At 39.4% G+C, this 21680-nt stretch overlaps 1 protein-coding gene across 1 annotated transcript in view; it reads right to left on the minus strand.

The window, feature by feature from the left end:
- vcana (versican a) overlaps window positions 1-21316 on the minus strand; it is a 64103-nt gene extending 42787 nt beyond the window's left edge. Inside the window, exons 1-4 of the mRNA XM_052112146.1 lie at window positions 20953-21316; window positions 19860-20034; window positions 17895-18022; window positions 15445-15738 (exon numbers count right to left, since the gene is read on the minus strand). Of these exons, the coding sequence (XP_051968106.1) occupies window positions 15445-15738; window positions 17895-18022; window positions 19860-20034; window positions 20953-21307 (952 nt within the window). The 5' untranslated portion in view covers window positions 21308-21316. The remainder of the gene's footprint in view (window positions 1-15444; window positions 15739-17894; window positions 18023-19859; window positions 20035-20952) is intronic.
- Window positions 21317-21680: the final 364 nt, after the last annotated feature.

The raw sequence follows: 21680 nt of genomic DNA on the forward strand, positions 1-21680 counted from the left end.
TGTTTCTGAGGATGGCAAAACTGATGTTAAACTAGCCTCTGACAGCACATCTTTGGCTGTTGTCCTTTCTGATGTCATTGTAACAGTGCTTTCAGATAATTTATCATCAAAACGTTCTCTTTGTGTAGAGGAGTACAGAGTCCCTGATGCATCCGTGATGGTGGACTCGGAAGGCTGTGCTCTTTCCTCTGTGACACTTTCAGTAATTGTTGTGCCGTGTGATGTGATATCATATTGACTTGTGACTGTGCTTCCTGTTGAGGACTCAATTCTGAGTGATCCAGATGCTTCCACTGTGCTTGTTAATGTTGAGTCAAACGTAGATTCAATCTCAGCATCTGTTGTGCTAACCACTAAGATAGTTTTAGTCATATCAGAAGATGTTTTGGTAAGTTCCTGGTCTGATTTGGTTGTGGTGCACAATGAAGAACTTGTTGTGAACTCTTTGCTAATAATATCAGTAGTCTCTGTGTCAGTTGAGCTTCTGTTGTGCACTAATGTGTTCGGAGCTATAGTCGACTCAGTATTGTCACGATTATCCAAAGTGGTCTGTAATTGTTTAACCGTTGGTTCCTGAGCTGGGTGCACTGTTTTTAAAGATGAGTGTTTTTCAGTTGAGGCAGTGGATGAAATGCTTGGCATAAAGGTCCCTTCTGCTATGAGAGTCTCCTCTTTACTGATTTCTATGGGAGCTGATGGTGGAGTTGACTCAACTACTATCGATCCTTTGCCAAATTCATAGTCTGTATTAAGGCTGGTGGAGAACAAGGGGGATACCATTGAGGATCCTGACACCAGGGATTCATGTGGTGTTACTAATGGACTATCAAATTCAAATATTATTTCCCTTTGTTCATCGATTTGTGTGTAGTTGTGGGTTGCAAGGGACTCACTTCCAAACGTACCTCCTCTTACTTCTGACGGATCATGTTTGGGCTGAAGTGTCACCTCATGTTTGCCATTTATGAAGCTCAGTGTTGGGGACATGGTGACCCCTAGAGGGGAGAAGAAATCAGAGTCCCCACTTGCAACAAATGGCTCACCAACAGTAGGAACAGATTCATCAGGAACCTCATGGATGATTGCCACCTTTGGGTTGTGTGACTGTAGCTCTTCAAAAGGCATCAGACTTTGAGTAACTGTTGAAAAAAAGAAAATGCTTTGTAAAGTAAGCAAAGTTGTATGTGAATAATTAATTATGTTTTTATGCACTTTCCTGTCTGAAGCCAGGTGCACACTACAATTTTTGCCATGATTTTTCCATCTGAGCACATTTCAGAGATCGCAAAAGATTTCTATTGTAGCGGAGCAAAATCGTCATTTGAAGCTGGCTGCTCATAAGCTGCATCATGATCATCATGCACGCGTATATGTATATGACAGAGAGCATTCATAAACCTTGAACTGCATAGCACATGCATATTATATTTTGATATAATTAAATCGAAATATTTTGTGGTTTAATAAGCACAAACTAATAAGCACAAACAGGAACGGTGTCCTGGGATGGAGGTGGGGACACTGTTTCGGATCCCCGACACTCCACAGGCCGCCCCTGATCGGTAGGAATGTATCATATACCAACAAGCTTTGGTGGATACAGGTTGTTCTCAAACCTCGATCCACCAACGCTTGGTGCAAGGCAGGCATTGGATAAAAATAAACTGGTGAGGGTGAGGTGCGTGCATGGTGACATTCACAAGTCACAATGTGGTTACTGTTGAGATACGATTCAGGGGAAAAAGGCATAGAGTCGAGGCTGCGGTTAATTCCCGCCTCACCCATCCACTAATTCTGGGAACCAATTGGCCCAGTTTTAAAAATTTACTGAGGGTAATGTGTGTGGATGGGTCATGTGGATGGATACTATGGCTGGGGAGGCGGTGCCGGGTCCGTCAACTTCGGCTCCGCGTCAGGATGATACAGACAAGGGAGTTCCCGTTCTCAGGGGCTTCCCTGAGGGGGACTTCCCTCTGGAGCAGTCGCGTGACGAGTCCCTCAGGCACGCCTTCGACCAAGTGAAAGTAATTGATGGTCAACATCTCCAGTGCGGTCTTGCGCTCACATACCCATTCTTATCTATTATCAAAGAGCGGTTGTATGGAGTGACGCAGGACACTCAAACCAAAGAGGTTTCAACTCAGCTGTTAGTACCGAAGAGCCATCAGTAAACACTCTTCAAGGCGGCTCACTATAATCCAATGGCCACTTAGGTCACGAAAAGTCTTTGAACGTTATAATGGCCCGTTTCTTTTGGCTGGGCATTCAAGGGGATGTCAGTTGGTGAACCCACCGGCCACCCCAAAAGTGCCATTGCGCCCGCTGCCATTGATCAAGATCCCCTTCGACAGAATTGGAATGGATCTCGTCGGGCCATTAGAAAAGACTGCATGCAGGCACTGCTTTGTGTTAGTGCTGGTGGACCATGCAACGCGATATCCGGAAGCGGTGCCTCTACGCAACATCTCAGCACGCAGTGTTGCGGAGGCACTTTTCAAAATTATCTCCCAAGTGGGGATTCCAAAGGAAATCCTCATGGATCAAGGCACAACATTGATGTCACGTACACTTCACAAACTATATGAATTATTAGGCATTATGTCGATTCCTACCAGCGTTTACCACCCGCAAACCAACGGACTGGTCGAACGATTTAATAAGACCTTAAAACCCCTGCTATTTGCAGTACGAGAGGTCCCACAAGCCACCACCAGCTTTTCCCCATTTGAGCAACTGTATGGGCGCCACCCATGGGGCGTGCTTGACGTCATACGTGAAGCTTGGGAGTAAGGACCTTCAGATAGTAAAAATCAAATTCAATACGTTCTTGACCTTCGAGCAAAACTCCACACTTTGGGACGGGTAACACAGGAGAATTTGCTCCAAGCACAAGATCTCCAACGCCGACTATACAACAGGGGCACTCAACTACGGGAATTTTCACAGGGAGATAAAGTGCTTGTGTTGCTGCCCACCTCGAGCTCCAAATTACTCACCAATTGGCAAGCACCCTTTGAGGTCTCACGACGAGTTGGAGATCTCGATTATGAGGTTAAGCGAACGGATAGGAGAGGGTCACGTCAAACCTACCACCTCAACCTCCTCAAACCATGGAGGGAGGTGGTACCTGTAGCCTTGGTGACGGCGGTTCCGAAGAGGGTGGAGCTCGGGCCGGAGGTATCTCCCAAAGCAAATTCATTCACCCCGGTCCCTTGCGGAGACCAACTCCGCTGTTGCAAGACTGCACGCGGAGTTCGCAGATGTATTTTCTCCCCTGCACGGTCGCACTAAACTCATAGAACACTATATCGAGGCCACCCCGGGTGTGGTGGTTCGTAGCTGCCACTATCATCTTCCTGAGCACAAGAAAAAGGTTGTTAGGGAAGAATTAGAGGCAATGCTAGAAATGGGCGTAATACAAGATTTGCAGAGTGATTGGGCCAGCCCGGTAGTTCTGGTACCGAAGAGTGACGGCTTGGTCTGTTTCCATGTTGACTACCGGAAAGTGAACGCAGTGTCCAAATTTGACGCTTATCCAATGCGCGAATTGATGAGTTAACTCGGTCGGTTGGGCGCGGCTCAATTTTACTCGACGCTGGACTTAACAAAGGGGTATTGGCAGATCCCTTTAACTCCAATGTCCCGAGAAAAAAACGCTTTTTCCACATTGTTCGGATTACACCAATTTGTGACACTTCCCTTTGGGTTGTTTGGAGCCCCGGCCACGTTTCAGCGCCTTATGGACAAGATCCTCAGACCGCACACGGCGTATGTCGCCGCATATCTAGATGACATTATAATTTACAGTAATGACTGGCGGCGGCATATGCAACATCTGACGGCTGTCCTGAGACTGCTGAGGCAGGCAGAACTCACGGCCAACCCGAAGAAATGTGCAATTGGGCGGGTGGAAGTTAGGCATCTGGGGTTCCACTTGGGTCACGGGCAGGTGCGTCCACAGGTTGACAAAACCACAGCGATTGCAGCCTGCCCGGCAGCCAAGACCAAAAAGGGGGTAAGGCAGTTTTTGGGGCTGGCTAGCTACTACTGAAGGTTTGTGGCTAGTTATTCTGATGTCACCAGCCCGCTGACTGACCTTCCTAAAAAGGGGGCTCCCGATCTGGTCCAGTGGACAGAGTCGTGCCAACAGGCCTTCCTTAAGGTAAAATCTGCACTGTGTGAGGGGCCGCTTTAACATGCACCTGATTTCTCTCCCCCCTTTATTTTGCAGACTGATGCATCTGACAGGGGGCTGGGCACAGTGCTCTCGCAGGAGGTCGGAGGGGAGGAACGGCCAGTACTTTTTATTAGGCGCAAGCTCTCCTTCAGGGAGACAAAATATAGCACCATCGAGAAGAAGTGTCTTGCAATTAAGTGGGCTGTTCTGGCGCTCCGCTACTACCTGCTGGGGCGGGCCTGGATAACCAATGGATATCGGGCTCTCCAGCCCTTTAAATTCAAGGTGGTCCACAGGCCAGGGACGCAGATGGTTGTGGCTGACTTTCTCTCCAGAAATGGGGGGGGGGGGTAGGCAGGCCGGATGTTGCCCTGGCCTGAGTCAGCGGTGGGGGCATGTGGCGTGGGGACGTGGTCGTGTGTCGGTCTGCAGGAGAGAGAGAGCGGTAAGGCTTGTCACCTGGTTTATAATTAACCCTAACACCGGTGTCTTGTTATAGTGATGCTGAGGGAGACATAAAAGGAACACCAAGTATCCAGAGAGGGGGAGAGAGAAACCTGAAGGTGGACATTGTTAACGCTTATGCTTGTGTTTATTGCTTATGTGTTCCTGTGTTCCGATGGTTACCGTCGAGTGGGTTAAGAGAGAATTGAAAACTGACCTGAAACCTGCTTCGCTGTCTCCTGACTCCTCCATTGAGTGACCAAACAGTGTTACAGTAAGTGAATGGTGACTGGAAATAACATGCAAACTTCTCCTTTTGTGTTCCACAGAAGAAAAAATAATACGTGTTTGGAACAGCATAAGGGTGAGCCAATAATTATGGAATTATCCCTTATCCCCCATTAAGAGCCTTGGGTTAATCAAAACAAAAAGAGATATCAAATGTTTGTGGTAAATTATCTTTAAGAATTTGATTAACTTAGAACTACACTGAAAGCAATCATCATACAACATAAATGGTCTTTCTATGGTTCTATCCACAAATGTCCTGACTGTAACTGCGTCATCAAAGCCCAGAGCAAAGACAGACATCCTGTTCCTACCTTCCTCAGTAAACAGGACAGATTGCCACAAACTAAAGCCCTATAGATCCACCAGATCTAACATTTCTATAGATATCTCCTTACAGCAACATTGAATGAATTAATACATTTTACACTTATATACACTTTTCTGACTCTACACTCAAAGCACTTTACATAGCGAACAGGTGACTCTCCTCAACCACCATGCGACGGCAGCCATTGAGCTTCAGTATGCTCACCACGCACACCAGCTATTGGTGGAAAGGAGAGAGTAGAGATATAGAGTCAATTCATGGATGGGGATTATTAGGAGGCCAAGATTGATATGGGCCAATGTGGGGAATTGGCCAGAACACTAGGGTTACACACTTTGGCCTTCAGATAAACACTCCCCACAACTTCAGATATGCAAATTATACTACTGATATACACAACTGCAGATATACAAGCATGCCTGTTTCGAGATTGAAAAGGTACCGATATTTCCCACAAGCTGAACTTGATTAGTGGATGAAAGTTGGAACCGCAGCGGCAGATGTTCACATATGCAGACACCTGGTTAACCCAACATGAATCTGGATAGACAGAACCCCTCAACCCCCTCTTTCCCATTTGCCATTTATGCTTTCAGACACAAGGCAATGGCCAAACCAAACGTTCCCAGTGTCATTTAATGTAGCAGTTAAAAAAATAGTCATCATATAATATCAAGCTGGAGCATGCTAAAAAAGGAGAGCAAGGCAGATGGCTGAATGCAGGCACAAATGTGCTTTTGTGCTTAAATCATTACCTCACTGCAATAAGCATCCTGGCCAACATCCAGCCTGAACTTATTAGTTTAATCTTTATTTCATAATATTTTTACATGAAATGTGTAATGTTTCATTATTACATCCTTGCTGTCCTTTGGTCCTAAAACATTTTTACTAAACAGGCATGGCCAACTGAAGAAAGCCACATTTACACTCCCTTCACTTCCAGCTTCTGGCAATTCAGCTGTCTCCACACAGAGGAGACTCTGCTGTAGAGACGACATCAGCCATGCTGTAGCGTCCAGACTTCAGTGCCCTAACAGACCTCCTATGTTTATGCAGGTAAGGGTCCAAGATTTAATTAGCCAAACTTATAGTCACTGACAGAGAACACTCAGAGAACAGATTTGTTAGGGCATCCTCTAAGAAACAGGTCTAAGAAACGAAATAATTCCACATCTGTCATGTGACCCTCTATGCCAGATGGAACTAAATAGCCTGCCATTAGATCACACTAACCATCTAATGCTGCACCTGTTGTGTAGTTTAGGTCCTGGAGTTTAAAAGTTTAAGAAATTTCATTCCAGCAAGAATAAATCATTTTGGAATTTTACTAGTTTTATGGATGACACACATACTGTGTGTGTTTATTTGCCGTCATTACAGATTTTTCTTTGATTTTCCATTTTTTGTGCTAAGACCTATTGAATACAACTGTAGTTACCAGTTTGAATGACAACACTAAGCAAGAAATTATCCTTTATTCTCACAGTATCACAGGCTTGGGCGATGTATTGAATATTCACGACATAGTCACAAGGATTTTTCTTATGATACAAAATGATGCAACATCATTAATATCACAAAGATGTTAATGCACTTATTATATAGCCATTAAGTTTTAATAACCTAGGCCTTGTGTGATTTTTTTAAACCACAAAAAGCTGCAATTTAATTAAACAATATGTGTGTACTTCAGAATAAACGGGGTTTGCATGCATTGTTAAAGCAAGGCAGTCCAGGTTCACTGTTTTCAGTTTGGTTGAAATGATGGTTCATCTGATACATAAATATTGAGAGATTAAATATTCTAAAAATAAATACTGAGATGCAAATTTTGATAGCCATATAGCCAGGTCCTAACTATATTGTCGAGAACCACTTTATATGGGCCCATTAAATGTGTCTCCATTAAAAGTATTCCAAATATAAATAAAAGTAATTTTGAGCAAAGTCTATCTAGATTTATCAGATGTTATTTCTTGTTTGACAAAATAATTTTTTTGTGAATAAGTCTATTTTTGAAGCATTGGGAGCAATTTCAGACAGATTGGGAAAGTAAACGTAGTTACTTGTGTGTGATTTGAACAACAAATACATTTAAGTTATTACATTTTCCCCCGGATCCAGTTTGCATAAGTGCCTCTCATAACCAACACAGAACTTTGAGAGGAAATTACTTCTGTTTATATAACAACGATTCTTAAACTAAAAAGTTATAAGTATCATACAAAATTATTTGTTAATCTCTTTCAGGTAATTTAATGAATGTGTGTTTTTACACATAAATAAGAATTGACTGAGCTGCAAAGGGAATAAAGAGCAACATTCATTTTTATGTTATGTATGAACAAATTCTTCTCTTTATACATTTGCAATGTATAGAACAACGTTTTCAGAACCTTGGACAGCACCGTTATCATTACAATGACATCCAGTACTAGGATAAAAATTTTTACGATCAGCCACCATGACCAATATTCTTTCTATGCTGCAAAGATACATTCTAACTTTTGGAACCATGGAGGATGATTTGCCTTTAACAGTCCTGTTAGAGAGACATTTCTGAACCATAGGTCTATCAGATAGAATCCTTGATAGGTATCTGATGTAGATGTAGATTAGTTATTGAAACCCACTAATGAAGAGAAACATATAAAGCTCCCTACATGTGATACGTACCTCTTTACATAAGGTAGATCTATGAATAATCAAACTATTATAATTTTGATCAAAATTTGTTCATGATGTAGCAGCCCTACTTTGTGCTTCTGGTCCGAGTTGCAAGAAACCCCTTTGTTATTATTGTAAGTGTATTCCCATTAAGAGTTTTCTTAAGGTGTTTATTGCAACCGACTGCTGTTCATTAACCTTATCTAGCAATTGGACTGAAAGATCTCTTTGCTCAGACCACATGTGAGCCTCAAAGCAGTAGAAATCATACCTGATGGGAGATATTTGGCATCAAAATCAGGGGTGGTGTTTTTGTCCTCTGAAAGCATCGCCTTGGGTGTCTCTGAAGTAGTTGAAGCCGATGCTGACGCAGCTGTTCTTGAAAAAGGCTTAGTCAGACCTGGTGACTTGGTACCATGGTCTGTCGATTCAGCTGTTCCTCTTTCTGAATAGCTGGTGAATGATTGTAACTCTTTTTGTGTTAGATTGGAAGTTCTTGTAGTAGATGTTTCTCCAGGTTGTGTATTATGCATAGAAACAGTGGATGTAATAATAGAGCCAGTGATTGTAGTACTTGTAACTCCATTGGAGGACTTTGAAGGTTCTGGTTCAGGGCTGGTTGAACTGTCTGTGAACACAAGTGGAGGTTCTGCCATAACAATACCATCAGTGCTAATCTCATTTTCATACTCAGAGAACACAGTAGATTTAGCACTCTCAAGAAAAGTAGACTCTGTTGCTATTGTGAATGATGAGTGTGTGGAAGTAGGTGATTCAGTTTCATTTTTACCAATATCAGTCTCACTAGCTGTGTGAGACAGAATCTGTAATGGGACTCTTTCATCATCAGTTTCACTGATGGATTTGCTAAGGGATGATGATTCATCATTGTTAACTAATGTTACTGTTTCAGTAATTCCCATTGTCTGTTCTGTATTGGGCTTTGACACTTTTACAGTCTGGAGTCTTGAGTCTGGAGTGATACTGTTCAAGATTGGTTCTACGGTAGAGAAGATTGCAGTGTGATCAAGGTCAGAAACTCTGTTGTCTGTTTTATCCCCCACCATGATAGCTTCCTCTGTTTTCCCTACTGCAAACATGGTTTCTGTGCTTGCAGAGGCTAAGAGAAGAACATCAGGTTGAATGGTGCCCACTTCAATTATGCTCTTATCCTCTGTTTCCTCAGTTGGTTCCTCTGTGGCAGTGGGGACTGAAGTAGTAGGTTCTCCACGGACTACATCTCCACGAACTTTTGCTCCCTCATCAGCCTCCTCAGTGCCAAAATCACTAATATAAAACTCTGGAGGTTTGGTTGTTGGAACACTTTCCTCAGATTTCATAATGACCACTGCTGCATATGGCGTGTGGATAGATTTTAGACTGTCAGAGACATGGCTTGTCCGTAGTGGTGCCATGCTTGTAGAAAACATAAAAGGGGCATCTGTTGGTGCCTGGCTTTCAAAAGTACTTGTTAAGGGCTGGTCATTATTGGAGGTAGCCTGAGACACTCCAGGCACTTGAGAGAGGCTAGAATCAGGAAATTGAGTCTGGCCTGTAGGGTTGACCTCTGTGGTGGAGAATGTGGTGTTGGACTCCGTAGTGGTACCATCCTTGATTGTGACACCCACCCAAGAGGACTGATTGAATAAAAGCTTATAACCTAAAAGAAAAAATGTAAATATTCTGTCAATACTTGTAGACAATATTTGTGACAGTATTTCTCCAAAATGTTGTATTACAGAAACCCTGCTCTAAAATAAGTAGGTTGCAGTGAATTAAATCCAATATGCACATCATAAAGCAAAATTATAAATAATAATAACACACATTAAATATCCAGGATAAAATCATACAAACTTATAAGAACAATATCATATAAAATCATACGAAATAGCCAACTCCTGAAATATGTAAGAATTTTCATGAGATCGGGTTGGATTAAAACACTGGAATGTTATGGATTACCTTTATGTTGCCATTATGTTCTTTTGGGGCTTGAAAGTTTGGTCAGCAAGTTTGTTCCGCGGAAGAAAGAATGTCTTACGAGTTTGAGATGACATGAGGGAAAGTAAATGATGAGAGAATAATCATTTTTGGATGAACTGTTCCTTTAAAGAAATATTCCAGTTTCAAATCAAGTTAAGCTAAATTAACAGCATTTGTGGCATAATTTTGTTTGCCACAAATATTTTATTAGACTTGTCTATACTTTTCTTTAAAAAAAGCAAAAATCAGTGAGGTTACAGTGAGGCTACAGTGAGGCACTTACAATAGAAGTGAATGGGGCTAATACCTAAATGTTAAAATACTCACTGTTTTAAAAGTATAGCCACAAGACATAGACAATATTCTTGTTAATGTGATAAAATTGCTTTCTAACCTTTTCTGTGTAAAGCTAAACCACATTTACAACTTTGTTTCCATGACGATGTAATGTCAAAACCCTAAAATGACAATTTAAATGACTACAGCTCAAATAATACACAAGTTTTAGCTGAAGAATTCATTTAAGTGTTTTTATAATATTATAAGCTTCACATTTATGCCTTTAAACCTTCTTGGCACCAAAAATTGGCACCATTCACTATTGTAAGTACCTCACTATAACACTGATTTAAGTATTTTTAAAGTAAAGGACAGACAAGTCAGTCATTATTTTTTGTAATCAACATTATGCCACAAATGCTGTCGATTAAACTTGTTTCGAATATTCCTTTTAAGCTTTTTAAATTGTTGACATCTAAAGATTTTTGTAATTTTTTCAAGCTTACCACAGTAGATACAGTCTGCTCTTTGAACATTTCATTGAATGAATTGTCTGGATTTAAATATGTAAATGTTAAATTTGAATGGCACATCAGATTAAGGGTGTTTTCACACTTCTTTTTCAGAGGTCTGAGCACAGTTTGCGGGATTATTGGCCCATATGTGAACACTCCAAACAATCTCAGACCCCTTTAGAGTGAACCGAATCTCGGGAGGTGGATTGCTTGCAGCCTGCGGTTCGGTTCGCATTGTAAACACAAAGTGCTCCAGGCTCACTTGATTTTCCCTATCGCATAATACCAAACAAGTTTGGCCCTGTCAAGTTACCATACTCCAGTAATGATGACATGCAGAGAAGAGACGCGACAAGCTGCTAATTATGTTTAAATGGAGATGACAGAGTTGCTGATGAAAACTATTTAAACTCCACACAAAATCTTTCTTCAGTGTTCTGTGCAAATGAAGACTCGAGGGTTTAACCAGACCGCATTGGATTATAGTGTGACAGTTAAGAGATTACAAAAGGAATATATTAGTATTGTCTTCAATGAAAGGATGTTGCCCGAGGCTGTACATTGATAAAAACCATGATAAATCGTATTTTTTGTTGGTAATATGACTAATCTATCATTGTCCATGATTGAATTCCACCTCGAAATACAGTATTATTAATATAAAAAATACTATGAATTCAGTTGAATGCATTGCTTTTCCCTTTGAATTTATAAAAAACAATATGTTATATAGCATTTAGACTATGTAATGCAGTTCTTTTTTAAATCTAGATCAATAAAATATGTTTTATTGAACAAAGACACCTGTACTAATGCTATTTTTTTTTTTATTTTAAGTGTATTAAACATGCTTAATAATCTCATAAATTAATATGTAGAACTAATTGTACTCTTAACATTTAATATTGCCATAATAATAATAATAATAATAATTACCATCAATTATGTCTTTTAAAAAGTGGTCTGGGTTCCACAAAAACAACACAAGTGAATTAAAAATTTACTGAGACCCCATAAAGGGTCAAGTGGACCAAAAAGAAATCTGAGCCCACTTTCAAGGTCACAAATAGTGTGAATGCAAAGAGAACTGGGTCCTTTTTCACTCAGTACACTTTTTGGTGCACTTTTAGTTCTTAAATTCTTTTAAAGAGGACTCAAGTGTGAAAACACCCATACTCAAGTTATTCAGCTTCATTTTATTGTGGATATATTTATACAAATTATAAACAGCTTACATGTTCTTACTGACTGCTTAGCCCTCCCAATTAGCCTATGTGTTCACACACACACACACATGTTGGTGTGGCTATCTTTATGAGGACTCTCCATAGACATAATGATTTTATAATGTACGAACTATAGACTATATCCTTAAAAAAACAAATTCAGCTTTTTACATAAAAAAAAAAAAAAACATAGTTAAGTAAGTTTTTTAAGCGAAATTAGAAATGTCCTCATAAACCACAATTACAGTTGAAGTCAGAAGTCTACATACACCTTAGCCAAATACATTTAAACATTTGTCCCATTCCTCCAGACAGAACTGGTGTAATTGAGTCAGGTTTGTGGGTCCTTGCATTCACATGCTTTTTCAGTTCTGCTCTCAAATGTTAAATCGGACTGAGGTCAGGGCTTTGTGATGGCCACTCCAATGAGTTTGTTGTCATTAATCCATTTTGCAGTTGGGATGGTGTTCTTCGGCTTCCAAGCCTTACCCTTTTTCCTCCAAACATAATGATGGTCATTATGGCCAAAAAGTTAAATTTTTGCTTTAGGACATATCTCCAAAATAGATATTTGTCCCCATGTGCACTGACAAACTGTAGTCTGGCTTTTTATGGTGGTTTTGGAGCAGTGGCTTCCTCCTTGCTGAGCAGCCTTTCAGGTTATATGGATATAGGACTTGTTTTATTGTGGATATAGATACTTGTCTACCTGTTTCATCCAGCATCTTCTCAAGGTCCTTTACTGTTGTTCTGGGAATGATTTGCACTTTTTGCACCAAACTACATTGATTTCTAAGAGACAGAATGCATCTCCTTCCTGAGCAATATGATGGCTGTGTGGTCACATGGTGTTTATACTTGTGTACTATTGATTGTAAAGATGAACGTGGTACCTTCAAGCATTTGGAAATTGCTCCCAAGGATGAACCAGACTTGTGGAGGTCCACAGTTTATTTTTCTGAGGTCTTGGCTGATTTCTTTTGATTTTACCATGATGTCAAGCAGAGGCACTATGTTTGAAAGTATTACTTAAAATACATCCACCACAAATTGACTCCAATTAGCCACTTAGCCTATCAGATACAAATTGGCTTCATTGCATAAAGACATGCTGCTTAAATGAAATTGTGATATAGTCAATTAAAAGTGAAACAATCTGTCCGTTAACAATTGTTGGAAAAATTTCTCACATCATGCACAAGTCCTAAACAACTTGCCAATACTATAGTTTGCTAATAAAAAATCGGTGGAGTGGTTAAAAAATCTTTTTTTTAATGGCTTCAACCTAAGTGTATGTAAACTTCTGACTTAAACTGTATAGCATAATACCCTTGTAATTACCAGTTTGGAACCTAAAAAAACTGTGTAAACCACCCAACCCCCCACACACACACACAGCAAAGCCACATCACCAAACGTTTCTTCATTACAACAGGCCAGCAGCCAAGACCCCAGCTTTTTTGCATTATCAACAGATCCTCTCTATTCAGATTTCTCTGATGTCAGCCATGAGGTACATTTTCCTTTTCAGAAAAATACCCCTCATCCATATGATGCATTGTCTAAAAACTGTTCATTGGATGTTAGAATGTGTGAATGTCTTATTTGTATTTTTGGTAAACCATTGTTTTGCTTTAATTAGAAAAAAATTATAATTCACATGGATGCATTACATATGCCAAACTTCTGTATGCATTCAGGGTACACTAATTAAAAATAAATAACTACATAAATAATTAAAGATTAGATGTGTTTTTATGTTGATCTGTCACTATTTCTAACATTTGTAGTTGTTCTAGGGCAGACATATGTGAGAACCAACTCTTCACATAAGAGGAGACATTTGAACAGCACTCAATGCCACATGGTTCAGATAGGATTTACAGAGTTGAAACAGGCCAGACAAACAGAGAGGTCACAGTGTCCAGTTTAGGGTGAACCCCAGGTCCATTACTTATCACTGCCATTCTGGGTGAGTGCCCTGCCTGGTAGGGAGTAGGTCATCTAAATTAGCCTCAGCTAAATAGATAAACCCCCCAGGTCAGGGGTTAACGAGACCCACTGATTTTGGAGCTCTGGTAGTAGCTCTCTCTTTATCTACATGTCTGTTCAGATAAGCGCTGGTGTGAATGACAGGAAGATGTGAGTCTGACAGCAGCAAAGGCAAAAAAAAAAAAGTGGAAGGTAACACCTAAGCACTTTTGTATGTTTAAAGAAAGCTTCTTGGAACGTTTTTTATGCTTATTGATTGATATAGACCTGCTATATACAGTGCATCTGAGTTGCTACAAATGTGCGTTATTTATGAAAATTTTATCTGGTGGACCAGCAAAACTAAAAGAAGATGGTCAGTGGGGCCTGGGTAGATCAGCGAGTATTGACGCTGACTACCACCCCAGGAGTGATGAGTTTGAATCCAGGGTGTGCTGAGTGACTCAAGCCAGGTCTCCAAACACATTGGCCTGGTTGCTAGGGAGGGTAGAGTCACATGGGATAACCTCCTCATGGTTGCGATTAGTGGTTCTCACCCTCAATGGGGCATGTGGTAAATTGTGCATTGATCGCAGAGATTAACATAAGCCTGCACATGCAGAGTCTCCGCAATGTCATGCACGATGAGCCACGTAATAAGAAGCGGAGGCAACTGAGACTTGTCCTCCACCACCTGGATTGAGGTGAGTAACCGCGCCACCACGAGGACCTACTAAGTAGTGGAAATTGGGAGAAAAGGGGATAAAAAAATGTTTTATTAAAAAAGGAGCTGGTTAGTAGGCATTATCTCTTTAATGAACTTAACTTGCAAAACTTCCTTGGTCAACCAGCTTCACCAAGGAAGTTTTGCAAGTTAAGTTCATTAAGATGCTTGTCAGGGGACACAAGCACAGTGTCTTTTCAACAGGGCTGCCTGGTTGCATAATATTATTATTATGAGATCATCTAAAATGATGGGATTACTGGAACATTTTCTCAGTCTTTTTGAAGTGCAAGTACCTACAACACCACAAAGCAAAATCTGACAAGAATCTGTCATTTTATAAAATGGACTTTCAGCCATGAAACACTACAGTGGCATAAGTGAACTCAGAGTGTTTAAACCCTCTTGTTAACCAAGCACAGTTTGGTTTCTGTGGAAATAGGCGGCAACCCAGAATGCAGCAGAGTGAGGTCAGTGAATCACTAGAGAATGAGCTACTCTCATGTAAACTTTTCCATACTCTGCGTCTCAACTTAAAAGAACTTCAATTAACAAAAATTGGTAAAAATGTTGTTACAAATAATGCAACTGTGTGTAGAGGTGCACTCTAACAAATATTCTGCTTTGATTTATTGCTCTTAAAAATCACAGTAACCCAGGGAATTTTAATAGCAGTGTGTCATGTGGTGGGGGCTTGATAATGCACATGCTGAGAGAAATGACTTCAATGTGCCAAGGAGCTGGCAAAATGACCACTGACCTATTCTCCCAACCTCTCAGTTATTCTTTTATAGCACAATAAACAAATCATAAGCACAGTGAATAGTTTTTACCTTTGAAACAGTATGCTCCTAGCTTCGTTTTGGGATCCGGGAAGCCTGTTTGATTTCGGTAGCGATACATGGTGCGAACACCCAGCACACCACCACCACACTGAATTCTAGGTATTGAGACAGGGTGGCGTGCACTGCCATCAGAAAGCCATCCATAATCACATTGGTCCAGGCCCATTCTCCAGGCAGTGTGGAGTTGACCGGGTGATGCCAACACTGCATTCCTGCTTTCACACTCAGCTTTGGCCTCATCAAATGTCATCTTACGCATTGTGGAGGCAAAGTAAACATTACCTGAAGCAAAAACACAAAAGATACATTAAATACTATTTCAGAAATGTGCAAATTGTTGAGTTTGTCATAAAAAGAACACTTATGTTCAAAAGCCAGATTTTAGATGTGGGTAGAGGAGTTCCTGAAAAAAACTAAATAATATGATGACTGCATATTCATAAAACCATTTTTGAGAGAAAAAAAAAAAGTTTTACATCAGAGAACATGGTGAATCAAATGAAAATAAAAATTAAGGATTTGTTTTTTGCCCAGCCCTGGGTGTTGCTGTCAAAAACTAGCGCTGAGGTTTTCCGGACGTCTTAGTTATTTACAACAGTAAAACTGTAAATACATCCCAAATCTTCTTTCATGAGGGAATGAGACATATTAAACACCACAACATAGAAAAGGGTTTTAATTTCAGAAATCCATTTGCCAGCTGTTTCTGAAGTTAGCTGTTTTTATGCCTTACTGTCATGCCACAGATTGAGAAAACTATGATTACAGTAAGTCAACTGACAAGATATTCTAAAAATAACTAATAAATATTTGGCTTTTTGAGAAATGGAGTTTGCTGTTTAAATGATTGTGTTACAATAAGGTTCCATTCGTTAACATTAGTTAATGCATTATGCATCATGAACAAACAATTAAGAATATATTTGTTACAGCATTTATAAATCTTTGGTAATTTTAGTTAATAAAAATACAATTGTTCATTGTTAGTTCATTTTAATTCATAGTGCATTAACTAGTGTTAACTAATGTTACCGTAATACAACGTTTGATTTTAAAAATGCATTAGTATATGTTGAAATTGACATTACCTAAGATTAATAAATGCAATAAAGGTATTGTTCATTGTTAGTTATGTTGTTAACTAATGTTAATGAATGGAACCTTATTGTAAAGTGTTAAAATATAATCTATGTGCTAGTGTACTTGTAAACATTGACAAAATTACTTTTCAGAAGATAAAAGCATTTAAAATCTGCAGTCCATCTATTCTGGCTAAAAATACTCAGGAACATCCATGACATCACACAAAGGTTGAGAAACAAATGCTTTCTAGAAAGTTTCTGTCTGTTTTAACTGATGCAGATCATGTCTTCACAGGGCAGTTTCATACATAGGGAGCACAATCCATGCTGTTGGGTTGTTCCAAACCGATTTTATGAACAGAATCATCTTTTCCCTTTGAAGGGAATAGGGCATAGGGATGATAACTTCTGAATGGGACGTGTCAGTGCAGGAGCAAGATGCAAGGAAAATTGCTGGAGTTTATATTTTTTGTGTAGCCGGAGGTTTCTTGGAATGTATAGCTTGCGTATGTGTCCTTTATTATTTATGCTTAGTGTATTGTGATTCAAAACATGATGGATATATTATCTTTTACTCTCTTGTTTCTCATTCATCTGCACTGGACTTGCACAACAGCTGTAGCCTCGTCGCAAACCATAGCAAGGACAGCGAAGTGCTGTGTGCGTTTGTGGGCTATCTATAGATTAATGTTATCAGTTAGATCATTGTTCGGTTCTCAAGTCTTTGGAAAAGCTGGCCGGTATTGAGAGCAGCATGGTGAAATGTGTGTGTGTGTGTGTGTGTGTGTGTGTGTGTGGCTGTAAATTAAAGCCTATTGGCTACTTTGTAAAATGGGATGAGTCATTCGACATGTCCCGCCCCAACTTCCTGTTACAGGAGGAAATATATCAAAACACCATATCGAACTGTGCTCGTCAAGGGCCTTCACAGGGGCTTTAAATACAGGTAAAATTGAAACATTCTAAACAGCATTTTAGAGGAATGTAGGTACTTAAGTGAAACAAGCATCAAAGACCAAATGGCAAATTCAATTCACATTGAAAATAATATTCAGATTTGCTAATAAATAGCAGAGTTTAAACTTCTCTTCCGTGGCAGCAAAAGTGTTGAAAGCTTCCCCTTCAATGCTTAATACCACAGTTCATGACCAATATGGCTGATATGCATATCTGGTCATGACCGCAGTCTGAAACCACATTAAATGTGTCAACATAGAGCAAATACAACAGATTAACAGCTGCTTATAAAAATGTTTTATAATACCACATAATTGTTGGCCTCTTCAACAAGGTTTGTTAAAAATATATTTGCATTTATAAAAGTAAAGTTGTAAGAAATAACTTAGTGAAGCATACCATCAAGCTTGTCCACATAGCAGTAGACGTCAAAAGTCTCTGTGGGATTGCGTTTGCCATATGACCTGACACCGGGCTTTCCAGGCAGATTTCCAAAGCAACCAGGCCTTGGTCTAGTGATTGGATATCTAGATAGAAAGACACAATCAACACAGTAATAAGGAAAGATTTTCATCACATGATGAATGTTTCTCATGACTTTGTTAAAAAAGCATACACAATTATTATTTGTATAGCTTTTGCATTTTACTTTTATATCAACATGTTGAAGCATAATATTGTACTTATTGTTAAAGGAATAGTTCACCAATTACAATTGTGTGATATTTCTCACCCTCATGTCATTCCAAACCAGTATGACTTTTTGTATTATGTGGAGCACAAAGGAAGATGTTTTAATTAATATCTTGGTCTGTCATTTCAATACAATAACATTGGATAATGCCTTGCTTTAAAGTTTTAAAAGGACCAAAATATATATTATAAAAGAAGTTCTGTGCATTTATCTTTGTCATCAATTTCCAGGTCTTCAAATGTTCCAAAATAAGTTTTGGTAAGAAACAATCCTACATTTAAGTAATTTTTCTGTGAAAATCTTGATGTTCATTGTACGTTCATGAATGCATGACATTACCTCATTTATAGTGGCACATTGAAAAATGATGTGTATTTCTGGTTCTCACCAAAACCTATTGTATGCCTTAAGAAGACGTGTGATATGAAGTACAAATCACTTGGACTACATTTATGACACTTATTGTTCGATTCATTAGCTTTTGTGTTCAGCATTAGAAAGTCATAAGGTTTGGAAAAATATTAAGGTCAGTAAATATATTAATATTAATATAATAATAGACAATTTTTGGGTGAATTTTTGGTCCTTTAATTTAGTTTAGGGACAGAGTTTGCTAGAAGGAGAATTGTACATTGTACTTCAGTTAGTGTACAGCTGAAGTCATAAGTTTACATACATATTATTCAATACATTTAAACTCAGTTTTTTTTACAATTCCTGATATTTAATCATAGAAAGCATTCCCTGTCTTAGGTCAGTTAGGATCACTATTTTATTTTAAGAATGTGAAATGTCAGAATAATAGTAGAGAGAATTATTTCTTTCAGCTTTTTCCTCCAAACATAGCAATGGCCATTATGGTAAAACAGTTAAAAATTTTATTTCATCAGACCAGAGGACATTTCTGGTCTAAGATCTTAGTCCCCATGTGCACTTCCCAACTGTGGTCTGGCTTTTTATGGTGGTTTTGGAGCAGAGGCTTCTTCCTTGCTGAGCAGTCTTTCAGGTTATGTAGATATAGGACTCATTTTACTGTGGATATAGATACTTGTCTATGTTTCCTCCAGCATCTTCACAAGGTCCTTTGCTGTTGTTCTTCGATTGATTGGCACTTTTTGCACAAAACTATGTTCATCTCTAGGAGACAGAATGCATCTCCTTCCTGAGCGGTATGCCGCATGGTCCCATGGTGTTATACTTGTGTACTATTGTTTGTACAGATAAACGTGGTACATTCAGGCCTTTGGAAATTGCTCCCAAGAATGAACCAGACATGTGGAGGTCCACAATTATTTTTCTGAAGTACTAGCTGATTTCTATTGATTTTACCATGATGTCAAGCAGAGGCACAAAATTTGAAGGTTTGAATCCACCCCAAATTGACTCTAATTAGCATCATATGCTAATTGGCTAATTACCTAAAGACATTATTTTCTGGAATTTTCCAAGCTGCTTAAAGGCACAGTTAACTTAACTTATTTAAACTTCTGACCCACTGGAATTGTGATATAGTCAACTAAAAGTGAAACAATCTGCATGTTAACAATTGTTGGAAAAATTTCTCACATCTTGCAACTTATTCAACCTAAGTGTATGTAAACTGCAGACTTCAACAGTATGTGAACAGTTTGTGTGAGAGTTTTGTTGTGTCGTTGTGTGTTGTTTCTTACCTCACTGTTTGATCTGCAAGCCAGCCAGCATCACACTGGTCAAAACCATCTGCATAAGCTGCTCTCAACTGTTCTGCTGTAGCAATTGTGGCTCCAACATCACTGCAAGTTTGAACAGCTTCAGCATAGTTCAGGGTGTATCTGCTGAACCTGGACCTGTAGTGAAACACCACGCCTGTTCAAAGGAAAAAATAAACAACAAAAATGAATTTTCCTAACAAACACTATTCCATCAATTAGCATTACACATGTTAGTTTCATTAAATGGGGGCATAATTCATTACTTTTACTGGTATCATTGACTGTTATAGATATGTATCCTAAAAAAAACCACTTAAACTGCTTTCAACTTGTATCTGCAAGTTGCTTATAAACAAATTAATAAACCAAGCAATGCTGGGACATTCATCTGAATGAGGGGACATTCCAGCCATCTCCATAATTGTTGCTTTGAAATAAATTAAATGAGTGATGGATCTCATTAAAATGGCAGTGTGTCTTAGCTGTAAGCAGGGTGGTGCTCTGATTCTAGAGCCAAAGCAGTTCAGGGTTGACCCATCCCATCCTTTCACATGGCCTATACATAAATCAACCTCCCAAAGCAAGTTGTGTCCCAGAATCATAGCACATACATGCAGAAGGAAGACATTAAGAAAGCCTACGTTTATTGGAGTGCTTTTCACTTTTTACACTGTACTGCAATCTGGGAGGGTCCAAAACAACCGTATAATCCCTCAACAATTTAGATAATCTGTGCTTGTGGGTTTTCTCCCATTAACAGTCCCACTTAACAGACTGAACTTTCATTTATGTGTAATTTACTTCAGTTACGATTGTCGGTGATCAAATTTGCTGTAAGAAATATTCCATATTGCCAGCATATGTGCTTAATCTACAACCATGATAGATAGACAGACAGACAGACAGACAGACAGAAAGACAGACAGACAGACAGACAGACAGACAGACAGACAGACAGACAGACAGACAGACAGACAGACAGACAGACAGACAGACAGACAGATAGATAGATAGATAGATAGATAGATAGATAGATAGATAGATAGATTTAAACAGCACAATTAAGTCCTACCATCAACATCCAAATTGACTGTGTCTTGTGTGTCTTCAATCCCATACATTACTTCACAGCGGTAAATTCCAGCATCACTTGCCCTTAGCTTCACCACAGTCAGAGAAGCATCCCCAATGTCTTCCGGGTGACTAGGCACAGACACGCGACTTCTGTAACCCGAACCAATCTTAATTACACCGTTTTGGGCAACAAGAACAGTTGACTCCATATCCCTCTCAATTTTGGTCCATTTGATGCGCAAGTAATATGTTGCTGGGGCTGTGTTGTTGATTGGTGCAACAGTGGGGATGATGGAGAAGTGACATGGAAGGTTCACCTTGCCAGACAACAAGCCACTGACAGGACGCATCATTAATACCGTGCTAGAGACTGAGAGAATGAAAGCCATGAGCTATATAAACACAACTCAACTGCAAAGAACATTAAATCATGCCACAATGTGTTTATCATAATTGGGCTAAAAAAATTTATTGTATGTTTTTTAATTTTTTATTGAAGCCTACTGGTGCGTAGGCTTATACAAGGTACAATTTTCCTATAGAAGAGCATTTAACAATAAATGGGGGAGCTGGAAAGAATCGTAACTGTCAAAATAGTGGTATCATCTTATAAACTAAGCAATGATGTGAGAAATGCTTTGGACAGGTGAGATTATCCCTGAGGGTATCCCTCCGTGTGTGCACGGCCTCTCAGAGTGATGAAGTCAAGCCATCTGTTTGCACCAG

This window comes from Xyrauchen texanus, chromosome 3 (assembly GCF_025860055.1).
Source record: "Xyrauchen texanus isolate HMW12.3.18 chromosome 3, RBS_HiC_50CHRs, whole genome shotgun sequence".
Classification (NCBI taxonomy): Eukaryota; Metazoa; Chordata; class Actinopteri; order Cypriniformes; family Catostomidae; genus Xyrauchen; species Xyrauchen texanus.